General features: G+C 42.9%; 2 protein-coding genes across 14 annotated transcripts in view; one reads left to right on the top strand and one right to left on the bottom strand.

Moving 5' to 3' along the window:
- MAST2 (microtubule associated serine/threonine kinase 2) overlaps positions 1–23,058 on the bottom strand; it is a 175,805-nt gene that overhangs the window by 149,829 nt on the left and 2,918 nt on the right. For 9 of the 12 annotated variants that reach the window (XM_032446368.1, XM_032446372.1, XM_032446369.1 and 6 more), the window contains exon 2: positions 7,359–7,413. In XM_032446368.1, coding sequence (XP_032302259.1) covers positions 7,359–7,413 — 55 coding nt within the window. Of the gene's footprint in view, positions 1–984; positions 1,312–4,185; positions 4,349–7,358; positions 7,414–23,058 lie in introns of those variants that run through there. The other 3 variants (XM_032446373.1, XM_032446375.1, XM_032446376.1) reach the window with 2 other exon arrangements.
- Positions 6,975–17,385, top strand: LOC107317492 (riboflavin-binding protein). 2 transcript variants are annotated; one of them, XM_015870260.2, is made up of 6 exons: positions 6,975–7,106; positions 7,946–8,102; positions 8,928–9,027; positions 10,140–10,268; positions 13,667–13,778; positions 17,027–17,385. In XM_015870260.2, the coding sequence occupies exons 2-6, from the start codon at positions 7,964–7,966 to the stop codon at positions 17,261–17,263; spliced, it is 717 nt and encodes a 238-aa protein (XP_015725746.1). In that variant the 5' UTR covers positions 6,975–7,106; positions 7,946–7,963; the 3' UTR covers positions 17,264–17,385. The 2 variants fall into 2 exon arrangements, with proteins under 2 accessions (XP_015725746.1, XP_015725748.1); XM_015870262.1 differs by lacking the exon at positions 6,975–7,106 and adding an exon at positions 7,113–7,231.

The following is a 23,058-nucleotide window of genomic DNA, read 5'->3' as shown; positions in this document are numbered from 1 at the left end:
CTCAGAAGAGCCTATATTCAAAAGGCACCCACTAGTCAAAGCCAACATACCAGCCTGCTATAATTGAAGGCAGAATTGGGTTTCTAAGAGTCCTAGCAGTATTTTGCATCTGGAACGTCAGGACTGGTTCTAAGCATGGCAAAGCCATGTACCACCAATGGGGCTTTGGAGCAGCCTGCCATGGGCACAGCCCTGCTAAGCAGCTACATCTGGAGGCTCACAACTGAACAGCCAACAAACGGGGCTTCCAAACACAACTGTAGAGCTATTCCTGTTTCACACTGGAATTACATCTGCCATAATGATGTACATTTAAGACTCCTTCACAAAAGGTGCCCACCAACAGGACTTCATCTTGCTCCGTAAAACGGCAAAACAAAGCAAGGAGGGGATCTTTCTGTTTGTGATGCTTTCTTCTCAAGAAGGAAAAAAAAGCCAGGAACATCAAATTGCCTCCAAAGCAAAGTGTCAGCTCTGTTGGGTCTCTAGCCCTTGTATCCTTAAGTAGGGAACTGACCTTTTCTGTGGGAGGGAAACCAACACGAGTGCATGTATTGATTCTGTGTAAACACTCTCATTTTGCTGTATCTCTATTAAATAAATCACATCTTGTGTTAAAAATGAAGACATTAGATGACACACACACACACAAAAAACGCATCATCACTGAAGAGATGATGAGGAGCAACCGGCAGGAGGTGCCCAGGAAGGACCTACCACCAGTACCAGCAGCCGGCACAGCACGGCACGGCACGGCACGGCACGGCACAGCACGGCACGGCACAGCGGCCAGCCGAGCTGTCAGCACGGCCTCTCCCCGCTCACCCTCCCGGTGCGCACACGGCGGATGCCGGCAGTTCGGATCCACGCGCTGCCGTACAGCCCCGCACCCTGCGGCAGCCGCAGCGCCGTAGGGCGGCAGCGCCACGCGGGTCGGCCGTCTCCATGCCAACCCCCCGTTCCGGCCCCGCCGCCCGCTCTCACCCTGTCCGGCGCCTCCCGGCCGGGTAGTCCCCCGGCCCTGTTGTCCTCCGGCTCCTTCCTGCCGCCGCCCCCCAGCAGCCCGGCTCTCCGCTCCGCAGCGCTGACGGACACCGCCCGCCCGGCTTCTCTCCGCGGCGGAGGCGGCGGCGGCGCCGCTTTGTCCCCCCGGGAGCGGCCCTTCCTCATCGCGGCGGCGGCGGCTCCTCAGCGGCGCGACCGGGGCTCCCGCGGCTGGGAGCCGGCCATGGACTCACGCAGAGCCGGGCCGGCGCCACCGGCGGCGCCGCCACCACCGCCACCTGCGCGCGGGGCGGAGGGACATGCCCGCCCGCCGCCGCCACCGCCTGTCACAGCGAGAGCGCCCAGCACGAAGCGGGAACGCCCCGCCAGTCCAACGACCGCCCCGCCGCCGGCCGATGGTATCGCGAGAGCGACGGGATCGCGGCGGGAACAGGAGCGAGACTTGGGATGGGGGAAAGAGCGAGATTTGGAACATGGGGCGGGGGGGGAAAGTGTGAGGGGAGGAATGGGAATGGGGGAATGGGGGTATGGGGACAGGGTGAGATATGGGGGCAGGGTGAGATATGGGGACAGGGAGAGATATGGGGACAGGGTGAGCTATGGGGACAGGGTGAGCTATGGGGACAGTGTGAGCTATGGGGACAGTGTGAGCTATGGGGACAGTGCTGAACTATGGGGACAGTGCTGAACTATGGGGGCAATGCTGAGCTATGGGGACAGCACTGAGCTATGGGGACAGCACTGAGCTATGGGGACAGTGTGAGCTATGGGGACAGTGTGAGCTATGGGGACAGTGTGAGCTATGGGGACAGTGCTGGGCTATGGGGGTATTGCTGAGCTATGGGGACAGTGCTGGGCTATGGGGACAGTGTGAGCTATGGGGGCAGTACTGAGCTATGGGGGCAGTGCTGAGCTATGGGGGCATATGTGCCATCAGCCCGGAAGGCAGCACAGTACCTTGGGATGCGCTGTGCTACACCTGCACAGAATGCCAGCAATGACAAGCTATTATGTCGGCTATATGTCGTTAAGGTGACTCCTGTCTGGTCTTCTAACCACCTCTGTACCATCCTTTAAAGGCATGGCTGTGAGATTTAGCTACCGCACTAAGCCCTCTCCAAGCTAACAGCATTTCTTAGCAACAAAAGCTCATCAAACACATCAGAGCTTTAAAGAGACAGAAAGAGATCAATGAATACACTGCCTTCACAGTCAGCTTGGACTTGATTTTACAGCAATTGCCACAGTTGAGCTGTTATCCCTGGGGCTAACAGCAAACAAATTGCATGTGTATAAACATGCATACGTTTGTGTGTTTCTAAAAGGTCCAGAAAGGGAAACACGTGGGGTACAGAGAGATGCTGGGCAGCAGGAGCAGCACCAGCTCCTAACTGCTGTCAGCCTCTTTAGGCACCCAAAGATGAGTTTTAAGGAGAGAATTACACATAATTTCACTGCTACTTAAGGAAATAACCTTGAGATGACACACACAAGAAGTCAAGCCATGGAAATCCAGCAGGTGTGCAGTGGAGGGCTGCATTGCAACACTTGTAGAGACTTAACCTGTCTGTACAGAAAGAGAAGAGATGAAAAGAGTGTCAATAAGCTGCACAGGGATTGGAAAAGAAAGAAGGTTTTGATTGATACAACAGAGATGTGAAAACATACAGAAAAGCATCGGGAAAATGTACCTTTTCCAAGAGTGCTGTGGTCAATTTTCTAAGGACAGATTCACTGTGGGGCAATGAGCAAAGCTTTCTAGAGCTAATAAGTCATGCATGGGAGTCATTCCTCACAGACATCTGCAGAAACACTGCACTGACCTCAGCCGTGTCCTACTTAGAACTCATCCCTGCTCTGATGTTAACAGGAAAAGCTCAGCAATGATTAATCCTGTGGTTTCCTGTCAGTGCCTTTTAACATGCTGACCAGTATGATCTCACTGTTACCTTCTGTTTGCATTGTTTCCTTTGTAGACCTGTCGGCTCTACATTTTGATTACAAGGTGCTCAATGTACCAATCAAGAAGAAAAAAACCCAACAGAACAGTAACACAATGGGGCTCAGAGGCTGGCAGTGCCACCAAAAGTACAGAAGTACTGCCAGTCCTACCCTCCACTCTTTGTCTCTCTCATTGTGATATATCGCCCTTTTCCTCACTGCAACACCACTGTTTCCACAGCTGTGCTATAAACTGGACTGGGAAATTGATTTGGCTGGTAACACTGCAGGCAGGAGAATTGCTACATTTCTATTGCTGGATCAGTTCCGCACGTGGTTGGGAGCAAAACCCCACTGGGCTGTGCCAACACAGTGGCGAGAAAGGAGCAATAGAGAATGAAGGCACAAAATGGGGCTGTGGGATGTGGCCACCCATAATCCAGTATCGGCACCACACATCTCACAGCATCACACCACTGCTTTACACAGGGACATCCAGCATCACCTCTTCACAAGTAATAATAAAAAATATTCCCCTAAAAATAAATTAACTGTACATAAGTAGCTGCAAAAATTCAATCAAATATTAACGTTCTAAATCAGAGGCAGTGTTGCAATTGGTTACTTCTGCAGCACAGGCCAAACTGCACCGTGTTTTTCTTTGTCACTTGTGAGAGACCAGATGACAGCACACAGTCAGTCAGAAGCTTCCCAAACCACACACGGTTCTTTGTAACATAAGAATATAAAGATATAAAAAACTGCACCAATCTCTTGTGGATCCAGGAACCCCACAGTAACAGCCCAACAGAACGTGAGAAGCAAATGAAAGAGTAAAGCAAAGGAACAGCATTCAGTTATGCTTTCAAGAGGTTCTTTCAACTTAGTAATAAGCTCAAATAAGCAGGTTTTTGTCCCCTTTAATTCTGAAAATCAAAAACTAATGTAAGGGCTTGAAGTAACATTTTTCCAGAGATCATTTTGTTGTTCGGGTTGTGAGTTTTTTCAACACACTGTTCATTATAATCTGTGGGCTTTCTTTTTGTTTCTGTTTTTCCACTGACTCATTCTCCTGGTTATATAAAACTACTGGTGCTTTTGTCATTCCTCTTCTGGGGAACTTGCACAGCAACATTTGCTAAAAAAGCAAGCAAGCCTGACTTCATCCTGTGGTGTATTTCATACACAAATAAAAGGAAAAACACTGGCCGTGCTGAAGCGAACATAAACAAGTTGCACCTTAAATTTGGCGGTGTTAAGATTTGACCTCAGCTTTTTTCTCTCTTTCTGGAGCCAATAGTGCCAGACTGGGTCCATCTGGAGCGTCTCCTCTGGCATTCAGCTTGACTTGTGACATGATGCATTCAGCAGCCTTGTGAATATGAACCCACAGCTCTGAAGTCTAACAAAATAAAAGTCAGTGTACAGACTGGTTGGCAAATAAACGACACTTAGTGCAACTTTAAACACGGTTCTGCAAGGGAGCTTCAGGAATGACACTAAGTTAGAAAACAACCTGTGTTCTTCATTGCATTGCCTGTTACAGTTAACGAGAAAAACACTTCCAAGTTTGCAGGCTCCCACTGAGACATGAGGAGCGAGCAGATTAATTTCATTAGCACGCATCACCATATATAATAAAGCTGTAATAGGCCAAATGCTCCAATTTACACTTGTGAAACTCCATCTCACTCCAGCCACAGTGTTGTTACACTTCCATGTTGCCAAGGAGGGAAACAGCTCTGGCAGCTGTCACAGGTTGGAAGCACAAACAATTTTTCCCTTCACCACCACAGCTTTGTAGAGTTAACAGAAATATAAAACCATTAAAGCTTACTTCAGTCATTAAAGAGATCAGACTCAATAAAAAGGGATCACTGTGTTGAGTTAGGAGATGTCAGTTTGACATAGATATGAACTCAATGGCCAGAAGCTGTGCAGTTAGCAACTAGCCCGAGTTCCTGTATTTCTTTTGCATTTTTTCCTTCATTCCCCAATGGCAGCTCTTGTAGAAGGAATTTATACATGCAGGTAGTGGCTCCCGAGAGCTCATAAAGCTGCATCTGTGGTTTTGGAATAGATACATCCTTCTGCTAACATCACTGGCCACTATCAGATCATCAGATGATAATGTAATTAATGATAATTTAATGTAACAGTGCCAGAATCACTGTCTGTGGCGATACCTTTAACATCATGCCTGCTTTAACGCTGTATAAAAACTTTAAAAAGATGAATATAAGTTCATAGGACAGTGATATTAATGCTACAACTAAATGGTAACAGGAGTTTGATATGTACAAGATGAGTGACTACTTGAAAATAAATTCAGCATTAACAAATGAAGATAATAACCCATTCAAGTATGAAAAGCAATAAGAAACATTAATACATTTCTCAATATAAGACTCACAGTCTTATACTGAGACTTTTTCTTACTCGGAGAAAGAAAAAAGCGAATCAAGATGATGAAGATGTAGGGCTGAGATCTCTAGAAGCTCCTGTGCCTGAGCCTGCTTACATCTACTGTTAACCAAAGCCAAGTCTGAGAAATCACAAACATATGACAATTTTCCTCCCTGCTGCTAGAAATTCTGCCTAATCTCCCAGCAAGTGGTCCCATTTGGCTTGTATTCAAAGCTTGAAAAAGATCCCAGTCTCCTATAGCTTAATATAATTTGTGTGTCAATTCCATAAACAGAGGCATTACAAGAAACCTCCTGGCTGCTAACACCTTTACAAGTGCGAATACATTTCTTACAAACCAAGCAGTAAGGAATAGAACACGTGCTTTTCATCAGGTTGGCTAGCACAGCTACTCATCCCCAGGTCAAAAGGGAATGTTCATATGGCACATATGGCACAGTGGTCTTTATTTTGTATGAATGCACTGGTTTTAGTACCAAGCAATATGCACAAGTCCTTTATGTTACAAATCAGCAAGGAGTTCCGTCAATTTCAGCCAGCACGAGATCAAGCCACATGAAGTGAAGGCATAGGCAATAAGGCATTACATTCACTTCAGTTTCTCCTATACTTACATTATATCTCTTTGTATTTGTTTTAATTAAATTCACTCTGGAAAACAGAAAACACAGAAAAACTGATCTGAAAATGGCCTTGTAAAAAGGCAGAAGCACTTTTGCCTCAAGGAAGGCTCCAGCCAGAGTAGGAATTGGTGCTCCATATTGTAAGATTCATTCCACACTTCCACTGTGCCAATGTTTGCTTTATTCAAGGAAAAAAAGTTCAAAAATACTGACCCACATCTACTACTTGACAAACCACTGTTGTGTTTTAAAATAGAAACAAGAGATTTTTTATTTTCATCTAAATAATTGCAAGGTAGTCGGTGGTGTGTTGCTAGTTAGGGAGCTCAGTGAGATTTAACCTATCAGAGTAAGAGCACCAATGTGTAATCACCACATCTGCTTTCTGTGATTGTTTGTGTTCAGATGCTGAATCCCCTCTGCAGAAAGCACACCTGTAAGGAAGTCCAGTCAGCACTACTGTCAGTGGTACACACAACAGTTTCTCCTGGTGCTTGCGACACCCGTTGGCAGGTAGAGAAAGAAGGGCAAGCATCAGCAGGTTAAAAAAGAAATCTTCTGAACAAAGAGCAAAGGCCTGAGAATCAGGAGACCAATTCTCCTTCAGAGGCTGCAGTAAAATTACTGAGTAACCCAAAGCAAACTGATATATTTACAGTCAAAATTAAGCCAGTCAGGTTGAAATATGAAGTATTGTTTGTAATGTTTCTAATTTGGTGAAATTTGTGATTAGAGCCCAATTAAGCTGTTGTAGAAATGAATCTAATAAAAATAACAAAAGGAATCATTGCAAAATCAGGCAGGGGCTGGGAGGTAATTGTATTCGGTACACTGGAGAGCTGCTGTTTTTCTAATTCTAGTCTATGTTTGTACTTTCCTGTTTATTATGTCCACATTTACAAGCAATAAAAGGGCATTATGTGCTGGTCATTCCATCTGCTTTTGAGATAAATCTATGTTAGCATTTCAAAGGGTCAAGGAACTCTCCAGGGCAAACAAATTCTGGAGCGCTGATGCCAGATGGCGCGTATATAAAGTGGAAAGCGAGAAACGCAATTTACAGTGTTTCTGTTCCAGGGAGAAGTTTCACCCAGAAGGACAGCAAAAGAGGTGAGAAACTACTGAGAAATCGTACAGGCGCTTTTCTTCTGTAACGTGTTACTTTCTTTGCATCTGAAAAGTTTCGGTACAGAGAGGAGCTGCAGTTCTTGTTCAGACAAAGCTCTTCCAAAAAGGTATCAGGAATATTTAACCAAAGAATTAAAGGTTAAATTAATAATGCCTATAAATAATAATGCATTTAATTATGTAGTAGGTTCTAGATTTATCTGTATAACTCACTAATATGTAGTCTGTACTTACAGAAGCTCTATTCTCGCAGACAAAATGGTTTTTATCTTGCATTTCTGACTGAACTCTACAAAAGAGACAGAAAACAATTGGTCAGATTATTAGGTACAAATGAGCATAACCTCAATGAAGGCAAGTTATCTATATAACTTATCCAGCTCAAGTGCCACCTTATACTCTGCTATTGGCTTTTCAATTCTGTAAACAGAAGCACTGCAATTAAATGCATAATTTCCCAGCACACAAAAGAACTCCGTAAGTTTAGGAGCTAATCAATCTTTTCTTCAAATCTAGCATAGCAATGGGGTGATAAATGCATATCTAAGGGAGAAATTTAAAAACCTTTCCTTACATACTGAAACCTATAACATGTAGCCTGAACTAATGATCCTCCATAGGCCAAAAATCAAAAATATGCAGAAGCATGTTTAGAGGTGAACAAAGGAAAGGGAGAATGAGTGTCCTAACATTGATATGCTTATCTCTCTTGAGCATGTTTTAGTTGTACATACATGCAGCTTTTTAAAGCAGCCCTTTGTTTTACTATCAGGACTTTTCCTACAAATAAAGGATATCAGTAAAGACTTCTCTCCGTACAGGAAAAGAGCTGAACAACAATGCTGAGGTTTGCCATCACCCTCTTTGCTGTCATCACATCATCTACCTGCCAGAAGAATGGATGTCTGGAAGGGGACACCCACAAAGCAAACCCAAGTCCTGAGCCAGACATGCACGAATGCACTCTGTATTCTGAATGTAAGAGCGGTTTAGTTTTTGCTGGAGATAGTCCAGAAGTCCAGTTCTGTGTGCACTGATTGTTCTGCCCATTCCTTTAGCTTCTGAAAAATGTATTAGATTCAGTATAAGTTGCATTTGAAAAACCTCCCTCGATGTCATTTTGCTGCATGCAACTCAAGAATAAGACTCTGGTCCTTAACAAAGTCAGCTACAGAACTCCCACCTGCTTTATTTACTACCTGTTTAAAAGGCTGATAGAGTTTACTTTAATAGAACCTCCATCTGCTTTAAAAAGTTCACATCATAGATGGATTCAGCCTATTGTCATAAAGTATAAAAATATTTAAAGTATATATTTCCCTCCTAATTGTTCTAGTGAATTAACTCTTGTCCCCATTGAATTATTAAAAATGGCAGTGTTTCATTAATTGCAGCAGATCGCAGTTGCATGTAGTTTCCCACACAGACTGCAAAAGGTTCAACTTTCATACTCAGCAAATGACACTGATCATATTTTTTACATTTCTTCAATTCTCTTTTCCTGTTCGGTAACTTTTAGAATTACCACCCATTAGCACATAACATCTGGCAGAGCAGTAGTAAACTTGATGGGGTTTTCTGGACACTCCTTTACCAAGCAGTGTTCATTCAAGTCTATCCCACTCAGCATTTACACTGCTGCTCCCAAAAACAAGAACGTCAGAGCTCAGGGTGCATCTTCTGCTTAGTACCAAGAGACTTTATCACGTTACAGACTAAAGAGATTCACCTGATATTTTTAGCCTTCCAACCAGAGTGTTAAAGAAAATCCTTACTGTAAGATCTTTGTTTCATTCCTAACAGCTTCCTGTTGCTATGCAAACTTCACAGAGCAACTGGCTCATTCCCCAGTAATTAAAGTAAGCAACAGCTACTGGAACAGATGTGGGCAGCTCAGTAAATCGTAAGTCAGCTTTGATGTTGTCTGTGTCCTGGTTCACTGGAGCTGTGCCGTAGCAGCCACACAGCTAACGTTAACTCCCTGCAGATGGACTGTCCCTACATTGCCCTAAAGAGAACACTGCCTGCTCCGGTTCTCATCATCTCTCCTCTGCACCAGAGCAACATCTGGCTCTTCTTTTTCCCCTCTCACAAAAGCCCATGAATCCTTAAGTTTATACTTTTTGTGCAGAGAGATTTATGCCTTTAGCTCAAGAAAGGGCAATGCTTTCTAAAGTTTGCTTTCAATACATAACCAGACCTGGCAATGCAAAGCAGTCATAAACCCAGTAGGTAACGACCATGCTGCACCTCTGCTGCACAGCAACCATCGCATTCCAGTGAGTGCAAACCCGAGTCAATAAAGATCAGCTTCTTTCTCTCTGTTGAGAAAGCAGACCAACCAGATGATCATATCTTCCAAACAGAATGCACAAGAGGCCAGAAATAAAACTTCTGAATATTTAGAATAGAAAATCTTGTAGTCCTGGGCATTTGGTAACCACGGAGAATTGGAGAATGTCTTCATAATCCAGCTTTTTAATACCCTGTTAGATGAGAGAGCTGTGAAACATGGCAAGTCAGAGAAATAAAGGAATGAAAGTACTAAACAATTAAGCAAAAACAGATGTGTGGAAGTCACAGCTATTGCTGCCACTCCCAGAAGAGCAGCAACGCTGCTTCGAAGCAATTTCAGCTGGGCTGTGGGAAAATAGAAAGATCGGTGAAACCCTTAGAATACAGCTTAGAAAATATTTTCTACTTCTAAACTACATTTTATTGCTGCCTTGAGTCATTTGTGCCAGGAAAACCCAAGGCCCCAAAAGTTTATGGAAAAGCTACACAAATAGAGCTGAAATATGCATGGAAACGTTTGTGCACTCTTTAGTTAGCTGTGGTAATTGCACGGTCTGTATACAACACCAAAAGAACGATACAAACAGGGCAAAATGCTGCTTTTCTGTTTTTCTCCTGGTCTGTAGTACTGCACCCACATCAAGGCAGGACTAGAAAATGGAAGTTGTAACCTTAACACTGAGAAACGTGTTTATTTGAGGCTTTTCTCACCCACAACAGCTGTGAAGATTTCACAAAGAGAATCGAGTGCTTTTACCGGTGTTCTCCGCACGCTGCTCACTGGATCCATCCCAAACATACTGATGCTATTCAGTCTGTTCCACTGTGTCAGAGCTTCTGTGATGACTGGTAGGTTCAAATCAGCATCCGAATATCTTTATTGAGCTTTAATACGCCTGTTACTCAGGAGTCAGAGAGCACAGGTGGATGAAGCACAGTCTTCCCAACCAAGGGGCAATAAGGTTCCATAGCTCCTTGTAAGGCTTTTCACTTGTTTTTCCTGCTTATTTCCAGTTTGCCATCTTTACCTTTTCCTCCGCTAAGCTGCTGCCCTGCACAACAATAATGCCCAAAGCAGAAAGAAGGATGGAGTCATTCAGACCCAGTCTTGGAGTAGGAACATTGTATCCCAGCACTCAGAATCTTAAGCCTCCAAATTAAATGTTTCTGAGAGGTGAAAACACTTGGATACTAAAGCAACAAAGTTGCCAGTGGGCTTTAAAACAGGTCTACCAGGCCAAGTAATAGGATACCAATATCTAAGACAAACATAGCCTGAAACAATGTAAGTAGAGAATCTACATTGGTAGCAGCACACAAAGCAAATTGCTACATTCAGTGAGAATGTAACAATGAAAGAAAAGGGAATTAAGATTTCTACGCATGCACTTAAAATCCTGCTCACAAAGAGGAATTGGTTTAAGCCAGTCTGCGTATCTCTGAGATTTATAGCCACGTACAGGATGGATCAGTATTATATCACAAAACCTTCAGTGTTGCTTGGATACTGCCAGGAGCTCCAGGTAAACGGCATTTCTAACTTTTATTGTTAGAAAGCATATGCGTGTGTGATGGAGAGCTGCTGCACAGGGACAAAACACAGTCCCTTTTCCTGGTAGGGAAAAGGCTCCACTCTGAACAAGTGCTGAACAATGATCTATTGCCCCTGCTGGCGTCACAGACTCCTGGCCTGAATCAAAATGTGAAGATGATCCATTACTGTGCATGCCGCTCTATGCCTGCCTAATGCCAGTGTCAAAGCCATTCCCTCACCCTGCTTAAGGCCTGAGGCGAGAGAAGAGCTTGGCCAGAATTCTGACCCTTTCTGGTGATTTAAAGTAACATTTTTTGTTCGTGTTCCATTCATTGGAGCCCGTTCGGTGCTGTTAGTGATGTGACCTACTTTCTCCACACGCCGTGAGTGCTCCTGCTGCACTGCATGGCTTTGTGGCCAGAAATGTGCACAGGATTCTCAATGAGCAGTGACTTCATTTAAAAGAAATTCATCTGACTGGCTTGGGGCCTTCCTTTTCTTCCTATTGTCTTAGAATTGCTTCCTCCCACTAGTCCTACAACTATCGCTTCTGAAAGAGCCCGATGGATATACATGCCATTGTCTGATCCACCTGCCAGGTGACCCTGTGCCATTTAACAAAGAAACAGCTAATTATAAAGAAACCAAATTAAAAGACAAAAGCTTCAAAATACAAATATCTCACCCAGTGTGCACAGGGAGCTGGGATATTTGGAGAGCATATTTTAAATATTAATGTTTAAGAGTCTCACAGGTTGTAATTAATGTCTGAAGAAACTACTTATGGGTTTCTGGACAGCAAAAAAATCAAACTTATCAGAAGTCATGATTTGTCATAAACTTAGATTCCTAATTACTTCCACAGGGAAAGAAAAACCCATAAAATAGAATTATGCCTTGCTGTATAACAAGCCACGGGGTCAGGAAATAATTGTAATTAGGAACATCTCACCCAACAATTCAATAGGTAACAGTGAACAGAAATATAAATATTTCAATAATCATATTTAATTCAGATTCCCAAGCAAGCCAGAGATACAGCACGGATACCCCAGTTCAGTCACACTCTGAAATACACGCTCTTGAAGTTTGAAAAGTAAAACTGAAGGTGGCATTAATTTAAAAACAAAACAATAAAGCAGCTCTGTCCTCCCCTAAACTCCCACCCACGTGCCTCAGCGCTGTGGAGCGGCCATGAAGGATCCAGGTCAGGGAACATGTTGGGCTGGGTCACCAAATCCCAGCTTCTCACCTGATCAAAGCTTCAGCAAAGGTCCTGACCTTCAAACATTGATTTTAATGTGAAAATGAGAAGCAGGAACTTCTCTATTGCACTACAATGTTTCTGTGTGCACTGCAAATATATTTAAAATCACTTTGTCTATCATTGTAATAGAAAGTACAAAAGGTTGGGTTCAAATGCACCTGGTCTACTCACTTGTAATTAGTGCTGGCACTGAGCAACACCTTAGAGCTGTGTGCTGGCTGTGACCTTGTTTTCCAGGCACTATGCAGAGACAGCTCTGTAGATTTGCACTTTCTTACCTTGCTGCACATTCAAATGTATTGCAAGGTGTAGATCCTGTAATTGTGTGACTACATGACAGCTCCATGTTTCATTTTGAAACATAAGTCTGCTGTCATTGTGATATCAAAGCAACTTCGGAAACATGACCCTGAAGATTAAAAAAACAAACAGAAAATATATCCAAAAGAATTAATTATAATAAACACTACTTTCACTATTTGAAAGCTATGCCTCTCACTCAAGGTTTTGGCACTCCCAGTTACGGGTGTGAACAGACCGCCCGAAGCCATTGAGACTAAGTCTAAGTGGATGTTAACTGATCTGCAGAAAGAGATCCTTAACAAATTAAGGATTTGAGCCAAAGTTGGAGCCAAAAGTAGAACATCAAAAGGAGTGGAAGGAAGGAAATGATGTGAGGTGATGGTAGGTCATGAGATCTCTCATCACATAGAACAGCCAGTTGCATACCTTACTGATTCCAGGCCATTTATAAGCTTTTCTTTACATTATTGCTGACAATTTAAAAATCACTTAAAATTTAAACTCACAGACCTACACCTCACACGGCATTTATCTTTTCTACTGTGCTGCAAGCTTAACTTCTTTGAAAATGTGCTGAGGCTGACAGCCTTAGCCTATATGATTGCACTGCTTATAGGTTTTCCTTATTTCTCTGACCAGTTTTCATAGCCATCTCATGCCCAGGAATTACCATTCATCCTTTCCCATGGTAATTCATAAATTTCCCCCACTTCTCTCTCAAGTGACAATTCACTCCCAGGATACCTGTGCTATGCCACAATGCTGATGGGCTGCATCCATAAAACTCCCTCCCTCACAGTATTTCCTCTACCCAGTAACATCAGCCAACTTAACCGAGCAGAAAAGATCACCATGAATGAATGCTGCAGAGCACAGACCATCTACATACACCTGTGAGCATGAAACATCATGGGTGACCTGCTTAGTTTTCATTGGGATTTAGGTCTTCCTGTTTGGTTCAGAGTTTATGCACATGTCAAGCTAAGATAATGTGCACATTTCTTGAAGATCAGTTGATAAACTGCACAGTGTGACCATACCACACTACTAGTGCAGCCCATGGGCTTTTCAAGTTGAATCCCTGTAGCTCACTGTAAAACACTGAGGGAAATAATGGTATCTTCCACGCTGTTCTCCATGAAGGTACGAAGCCTGCCAAGATGATTCCACTTGTGCTTATAACTGGCTGATGGACTGGGAACAAGATGGGAGTGGAGAAAACCACTGTAAGCGTGAATGCAGGCCATACAGAGAGGTAAGAAAACATGGACGGTTAGGGCACAAAGAACACAGAGTATTTTCTTTTTCCCAAATATGTGGGTTTAAAATGCAATATGTGCATTATTTTTTATTTCAGCAATTCAAGCCATACCTGTACCTACCGCCAGATTCCTCAAATTCATCCTTTTTAAAGCATTTTTATGTAGATCTCTCACTAAATATATGCAAATCTAATCATTCACTATTCATACTTGTGAAACAGAAGTAAATGTTCCAGCAGAACTGATACATTCACCACAGCAGAGGTCAGAAAGTAAAAGATAAAGGAACCTATAACAGAAAGAGACAATGAACTCATCTATTAATATTCCAACACTGATATTATTAACAGCTAAACTTCACTAAACCCAGTGCAAACTAAAGAAGTGAACAGAACTTAAGTGTAGTTCTTAGGGACTGGTAGTACAATTTGCAGAGATCCCAAATGGATTGTTTGGAATTCTGCACAAATTCATGGCCATCCAGAAGTTAGTTCAGCAACTGATAAAAGTCAGAGCCCAGGATTTGTGTCTGCTCTGTAGCAGTGACACTGATCAGCAGGGCCAGGAAGATGGCCAAAAACCAAATGGGCTGTGGAAACTCACAGCTTAGTTTTCCAGATATGCCAAATCATTGGTAGGTCCAGACAAAGTGAAAGGAAAATGATCATTTCCATAAACAGTCTCTGTTTAAACTGTCCCTGGTTCAGAGGTAGAAGGGTTCAAATTTAAATCCCCAGGTAAACATTTCTTAAAGAGAATATACCATCTGCTGGGGAAAAAAACCATGCAGCAAATCCAGAGCTCTTATCACTTGAAGGCAGATGCAGCTATTCCTAAACTAAGTGGAACCACACCCAACACTGCCCATGTTGTTTGCCAAAAATAGGCCTGCATGGTAAGTAGGAATAAATACTAAGTTTCTTCAGAGCAATTATAAAAACATATTTCCCATATGAAAATGAAATTACATATAAACGCCGGAGTCACTTGCTTTGCACTCAACTCATGGAAAAGAAAGTTACTGCTATCTGGAAGGGCTAAAAGGTTCTCCCATGTCGGGGCATTGTGGGCAGATGCTTTCATCTGACACCCTCAGCAAATGCAGTGACGTATGCAAGTGTTTGTAAGGACTACTTGGAACAAACAAGGAGTATGAAGAATGTCCGTGGATCACAGCCAGTTTTGGTCTGGCTAAAGTGAAGCACATTTTATCATGTTTCTCCCAGCAGAGTGCTTCCCAAGTGATGCTAATGCACTGAGCAGAATGCCGTCCAAGAAGCTGAACAATCAGAAGCAATAATTGAAGTACACTTTTGTTAAATGGGCTGTGGGCACTGTGTGTTTGCTGAAGCATTCTGGCCACGCTATGATCTTTAAGCAAAGTTTGGAGGAAGGTTAAAATTAAATGGCTAATTTAACAAGTATCAGAGCATGAATGCACATTGCAGAACATGGGGAACATAAGAATAGGATGTGGCCACGACTCCTGCAAATGGACGTAAGAAAACTAATAACAGCTTTTAAATATTTCCCCACACAACCAGCTAAAAGCAGGTAGAAATCCAGGGTCTGTACAGGAACTAGAGGAAAATGCCTCATGCTGCTTAAGAGTACAGGAATAGCTGGAAAGAAACAGCTAAGATCTGCTGCCCAAAGGAGAACAAGGGGAAAACCAAATGCAACAACCTCTCCATTTCTGACCCTGCATCTCTCCCAGGGCACTGACCAGCTTTCACTGTCCTCCAGCAACTGTGGCATCCACAGAACAAGCTGGCGAGATGTAAAAAGCTGTTTTACATACTACAGCCTTTGAGGCTATTTGGAATAGATTTCTTAAATCTGATGATTATATTTCATCTCACCTGCCTTCTGCACAACCCAAGCCAGAGTTGTTTGAATTGTGATGAGACAAGGAGACATCTCATAAGGAGAACTTGTGGAAAACAGGTAGAGCAGAAGCAGCTGCAGGACTACAGATGCCCAGTCCTACTTCCATACAATAGACTTCGATCTATAATCATTAACTGCTTGCACACAGAACACCTTCCACGCAGAATTCTCCTGACCATGAACACAGATCACTGTCTCCTAGAGATTCCCAGATCTTTATATGTGCTGCTGTGACAGCTCAGAACCCAGATATTACAACACAAAAGGAAATGCCAAGGGAATAGTGAAGCAGTGTCACAAGCAAGGACTGCTCGAGCTGTCACAGATGAAACATGGCTTCCTTCTGAGATATCCTGGTGACAAAGTGAATCAGTGTCTCTTCTTAATTCCCAAGGCTTCTGCTCCTGCCATCACTCCCACATCCAACTTCATTCTTAGCTTTGCTTGGGAAGTATCTCAAGTTTCTTCCAGAAACAGGAAAGATTGAACTTCAGCAACAAACACACAGGAGAAATGCAGGGAAGACTGAGTATATATCTTGCCCACTCTGTGGCTGAACATGATAATTCCTAAGCTTACACTCTTTAGGAAAACTCAAGCTGGGAGGACAGAAGATTGTTGCAATGTGAGCCTGGCAAACAAGAAATACCTTTGTTGTTTGGCCACACAGGTCCTGTGACAGAGAGGACTTACAAAATGACATAGCAGCAAGAACAGGCCAAATTCACCTGCAGAGAGTTGCTGCAGCTTACAATTTCTTGAGGCAATAGATAAAGCTGTTTGGAGGCAGGCCAAGGCCCGCGGTTGTACATCTTCTTTTCATCAAGCAGTTTCTGAGTTATAGCCCTTCTCTTTGTGAGGTTCTGCCTGGTCACGGTGTACACTACAGCAAGCACAGTGCGATCCCATGGAGCTGTGACTCCACTGGGCTGTCTCTAGCTTGTAAATAGAGCCCAGTTTTCAAAACACTCCACTTGGCACTTCCAGCAACACTCAAACCCTGAGACATGTCAGAGTGTCCTGACATGCTGCAAGTCGTGCAGCCTCTTGCACACAGCTTTACTCTGTCAGCCCCAGGGTGGAAACAAAGGGCTGGCTGTTCATCACACTGCACTTTGTGTAATTGCTTGCTCTCACAACTGGCAACTCTCTTTTGCCAGTGGTGGGACTGAATAACATCTTAAAGGGATGGAGCACAGCACAGAGCTGTACAAGGCAGCGAATGAATGCAGACTTCTTCATAATTTTGTACCATTTCTAAAAAAGTGATGTTTCTCAAATGAATACAAGTCGATTTTAACTCCATCCTTTTTAAAACGTGATTGATGTGTGTTTCTCATCTTACACACAGATGTATGCAAATGGGACCGACATGTGCCAGAATATGTGGGGGGAATCATTTAAGGTGAGCGAATCCTCCTGCCTCTGCTTGCAAATGAACAAGAAGGACATGGTGGCAATCAAGCATCTCCTCTCCGAGAGCTCAGAGGAAAGCTCCAGCATGAGCAGCAGTGAGGAACACGCCTGCCAAAAGAGGCTCCTGAAGTTTGAGGCACTACAGCAAGAGGAAGGGAAAGGGACAAGATGAATTTTGGTGGATGAACGTCAGAAGGAGAAAAATCATTGTGGAGGTTGGGGTCAGGGCATCACAGCAGCCTGTCTTATCCCGCGCTTCCGAGAACACAATAAATCAATGGTTGGCTACATTAATCCTTCTCTGAGTTTGTTTTGGTTTTTTTTTGCATCTGCATCACAAAGCTCCCAGGCAAGTCAGCACAGGTGTAATCTTGTGACTTCAATTAGAAGCCTGAAGGTAACTTCTAGGGTTGGTTTTCAAAGAGAGGAGCACAGGCAGTGCTTGCTGATTTAAGGTGGAACAGTGAGAACTAGAGACCTCTGAAAGGCCATGTCAGCAATGCACCGAATCTTCAACACGATCCTTCATTGGCGTAGGTATAATCACTCATGTCACGAGTTGCCATGTGCCAGACTCTGCTCAGACAAGGAAGAAACATAGCAGGCAGAAATAGGTCAGTAGGTCTGGCTACTGGCAATTGAAAATGTATTTATTTTGTATCACAAAAACATACTTCTGTAACAGGGGATTGTGATGTATTAGATAAATCCTTGGATCCGCACATGACCAGTATACAGTATGCATAGGCTGCTGCTATGGGCTTCTACTTTAAACAACAGTAGCAAAAAAGTCTCCTAGACAATGAATTTGAAGAATAATTTTGAGTGTAATTAATCCCTTGGAATGACTACAAACAGAATGATCTCTGCATCAGGGAGGACCCACATAAGGGGTTTCCCATCAGTATTTCTATTTGCCAGCATCACTGCTACCGTCAAAGTAAAACCAAAGTCTGCACCAGTCCCAAGGGACCCATCAGGTAAGGATGAATGAATTGCTGGTTTTACTTTTGCTTGCATACTTCCTCTGACATCACTGGAGAGCAGAGTTCCATGCCATTCTGTACAGCCTTTCACAGCTGTATCACCAGGGCAGCCATGAAAGGATTTAATTTTGGGACTCACCTCATCACCAAGTGAAAATCCACAACCTCTCAGTGCTTGCTACAGAGCTCAGTACCTCACAACATGTAAGGAAGGATCTGGCCTTCAGCTGAAACAATGACTTGGCACACCCTGTTTCACTAGGAGAATGTTAAAAATCCATCACCCTCTTCCCTAGACTGCTTGTTTACTTTAATGGTTTCACACAGCTGCAATAGTAACGTTAGATCCATTAGGTCACGCTCTGCCTCTCAGCATAGTTAACAGTGGCATAATTCCTACCCATACTGAACTGTTTTTGGAATGATATGTCGTGACGTCTGTATTTCACAGCTACTCTGGTACTACATTAAGAATTAACAAGCTGTTCTTTTCAGAACGAAAATGCACTTCTGTAAAGCTCTGCCAGACTTTTTTTAACCCTGATTTACTCAGTTCTTTCCTGTCCTCTTTGATTGCAGAGGCACCTGAATCAGAGCAGAAAGTCTCCTGCTTTTTATTTTGCTATGCAAAATTAATTCAATAATTAATCATTCCCTTTCAGTAGCATAACATCGCCTTATTCTGCACCACCACTGCCAAACATTTCCTTTATGTTCTTTGCTAAATTTAGCGCATTTATTTCTGCCTGCATCTCTGCTCTATTTTTCCCATCTGCCTTTATTCTCTTTGCTCCAGATAACCAAACCAGCCCCTTGAAACCACTTGCAATAAAGCTCTTCCATCCAGGACAACCCATGAGACTGGTCACACACACACTCCTGAGCAGCACTGGATCCTACCGCAACCAAGGGACCACAACTGAGGTGCCTATATTTAATGGCACTAAGATCTTTATCAAGATAGCACAATGGTAGATGAAATACTGTGTGAAACGTTGTGAAATGTATTTCTACACAAACCTGTAGGAACCAGACTTACAAACTTTATTAATAAGTTAACTTGGATTTACCAACAAGATAAAATAGATAAAAATAAAAGAATTGTGCCAGTTATTGACTTATTTACTATATGATATCAGCTTTTGTACCGTGCTACGTGGGGCTGGTGTCATGTTAATCATAATACAGCCAGCTGGGTCACTCTGCTTCTTCTGCTTATTTAGTTTTCTTTCCTTAAATATTGGCACAGTCTTCTGAAACTCCACTGCAACGCCAGGAGCTGCTACCAACCAGATCCTTCTCAGCAGTTCCCTTAGTGCTCGTTAGTGTAGGTGAGCTGAGCTGCTGCTTGAAAATTATTGACATTACTTATGATGATGAACTTCAGTTTTAATTACCCACAGACTGAAAAGGACTTCATCATCCTTCTGCAACACAAATACTTAATTCTACCTGTATTTCAGTACTAAGTGTTATTAACAAAACTTGCTCCCTGTATCTTGTGCCACTGGAAGGCTTTCTTCATCACATTACTCAACAGTTCTCACCTTCACTTTAGTTGTGCCAGCCATGATTTTCTCTAGAGCCCTAACCTATTTTTATAGTCCATAAATCCACACTGATATTGACTGTTACATAGCTCCCCTTTTGAAAAATAATAAATATCAATAATGATGACACTTTTGACTAGCGTTGCATTTTTCACGGGCAGATTTTACTAAAAGCATTTTATAAGTATTAATTAATCTTCCAAATACACCTGAGAGGAAGACAGGTTGTGAGCAAACTAAGCCGGTAGGATGGAGTCAGTAAGAAACTTATCTGATTGCTGCAAGTGTTGCAGAATGAGGGCTAGCACCAACAAGTTCTCTTTCAGAGACTCATTTCACCCTGGAAATGAAGTTGTGCTTTGCAAGGTAAACCATGGACCAATGTTATCATGTAAAAATCACAGGAGAGATTTTAGGAAATAAAACACTGCAGAAATCTGGACATCAAAATATAAAAACAACCCATGTAATAAAACACAATGGAAGAAGTTATTAAACAATGCATTTCCATGCACTTTGTATAGAAACAACATGATAAACGTTATCACTGTTAGCTTCTTTCAAACAAATAATGTCTTAATGTCTCATGGTTGGACTAGATGATCTTCTAGGTCTTTTCCAACCTTGATAATTCTGTGATAATTCTGTGATTAACAGGCTAATTTTCCAAGCTGAGATACAACCAACCTGCTGGAGAGAAGAGCAAGCTGTAGATGGGGCTTTTGAAGGATTTTGGTAACATCTGATGTGACATCCTGATAAGGAAACAGAAAACTGAAGCACAAACAAAAATACACTAACAGAGGTTCAGAACTGCTTACAAACGAATTACACTGTGTTTATGTTGTCATTAAATTCAGTCAGGTCTTTTATTAGGAATCCCAAAGGGTTTGCTCCTATTCTAGTCAACGAAGCAGACATTTTACAGGCACGCTGTAGGACAAGAGTAGTGCAGAAATGACTTTTTTCTGACCAGAGAACTGGTCCGAGCCCCTAAAGGTGGAACTCTACAAAGGGAAATGAAAAACCTTGCACTGAAGAAAGGTAAATCAAGGAAAAAAATAAGCAGGGAGATACACAGCAAAGGAACAGCTGAGCAGCCATGGAGCTGGGATGGGTGTTAGTCACCAATGCCATTTACAGTGAAAACTTTATACTGTGGAAGCTGTAATCTTTTAAGACTTCAGTATATACAGAACCCTGGATGTCCCGACTCACAGAGCACGCAGATACAGAACTCAGTGACATCCTACTAGCAATTACTCACAGCCTTCACAACATATCCCACATTCCACAGAGGCGCTGCTTGTGGAATGACCCCACTACACGCACAGGCTGTGGAATGTGGTGGGTATCAGGCAGAGATCCCTGCATTGAGACTGAACTCCATCCATCTCCTCAATAAAATCAGCTCACACAGTCTGTAAATGCAAGTGCAATACTTTCTGAGAGGAAGAACATGGTCCTAGTATTGCTATAATGACTGTATAAAATAAAAGGAATAAAACTAATTAAATTTATGTACATTTTATTATTATTATTATTCCACCTCCCTCCTTTTTTTTTCGCTCCAACATTCTGCTTAACCAGGATTCTACTTAAATGTTGCCACATATTCTACACTGCTCAGAGGTCTGTTCTGTTGTGTGTTTCCTCTACTTTGTTATTGAAGGAGACACAGTAATTTGGACAAGAAAAGTGAACAGTCCAAAAGGCATAAGGACTGCAATTACAATTTGAAACGTAGTCAACCTTTACTAATAGCAAAATAAATGTCCTATTTGTCTGAAGACTGATAATTCTCCAGCACAACTCACTGTACTTACTGACAAAAAAGACTTTCACCTTCAATAAGGGCACCTTAGGGAGCAGGTCAGAGTGAAGCTGTAGGACCACTCCTGAATAAAAGAGCCAGCCTACAAAATCAATCACCTGCTTCAGCTAAACATGAAGATGCAACGAGGATCAGACCCAAAGCATCTGTCACCTTCCCACACCCCCAGGTAAAGGGTGCAGAGATCCCTTCACAGAATCACAGAATGACCTGGGTTGGAAGGGACCTCAAGGATCATAAAGTTCCAACCCCCCTGCCTGGCAGGGCCACCAAACATACACCTTTACTAGATCAGGTTGCCCAGGGCCCCATCCAACCTTCCTCTTGAGATGTAACATCCCACAGAAATGAAAGGAGGAAACATTTCCTGCTGCACATTCTTGCTTCCCTTTAGCTACTAAAAGCGTCTCTGTCCTACCTCTGTTTTGATCACCAACTGCTGAGTCTTAGCACTCTATTGGCCTCCTTCCTTGGAAATGCAGTGAGCTCTCTGTGGAGTTTGCCTTGGTTCCCCTCTCAGACAGCTGTGATTAATTCCATGTTCAAGCTCTTGAGTTAATTCTCTCATTAGATCACTTTCCTTCTTCATGGAATGATTATTCCCACGGGAGAAATGAGAAAAACTAAAACAATATTGTGTTAGTATCTGACACACTGCATCCAGGATGTTTACTTTAAATCAAGTTGCTTGGAATTGCTCCAGACCTTCGGCTTAAACAAGAATCTTCCAACCAATGGGGAACTGTAGCCATGTGTTGCACAACGTTCTTATTCCATTGGAATTTCAACAAACTTCCTGCTAGGTGAGCGTACCCTGAACAAAAGCTGAGCATAGGAAGACAGGGCAGGGGAGGGGGAAGAAAACCTCAAGTTTCCATGCAAACCATATGCCCTGGAGCTGCCTATGCAGACAAGCTTTGAAGACCCCTCTTGTTCTCCATCTTTGATCAACTCCAGTTGAGATCTTTACCCTACACACACATGAATAATTGTTAGGATTCATCATTTCTTGCAGGAATAAAGGTAATAGCTCATGGGCCTGGCCCAATCCTGCCAAGAGAGCCATTGAGGCTTCAGTACACCTAAGCCAACAAGAAGTTTCTGTAAGTATCTAATTAGAATCTAGTGCTTCTGGCTCATTAGAGGCTTTTGACTGAGAGCAGACAACACGATTACCAGCTCTGCAGGGACTCATCACACAGCACACAACTCCACCACTTCACTAAGAAAACACGTATTGGCTGCGACTGATGATCTGCATCATTGCCTTATGCATGCAGTGGTATCCATGTATCCAAAGCTATAGGTATAGGAGACAGTAAAGCAAGACTGCACTTTCAAACCAATTATTGTTCTTGTAGGTTTTTTTAGACTAAAAGCACTTCACATCTGACAGAGTTCAGGAAAAAAGAAAATCTAAGACCTTCCTGTAATAGAAAACTACAATATCCAGACAAGTAACACATATTAGGCACCCATTTTTGCTGCACGTTCAGAAAATATCATCCTGTGCAGACAGCACCACCTGCAGGATTTGGGGGTGGAAGCAGATCCTTTACTCAGCAGAACTCTGTCCAGGTGTTGGGACCAGCTTTAC

The sequence above is a fragment of the Coturnix japonica genome, chromosome 8 (assembly GCF_001577835.2).
Source record: "Coturnix japonica isolate 7356 chromosome 8, Coturnix japonica 2.1, whole genome shotgun sequence".
Classification (NCBI taxonomy): Eukaryota; Metazoa; Chordata; class Aves; order Galliformes; family Phasianidae; genus Coturnix; species Coturnix japonica.
The sequence above is the reverse complement of the archived record's forward strand: the minus strand, read 5'-3'. Positions and strand labels throughout refer to the sequence as shown.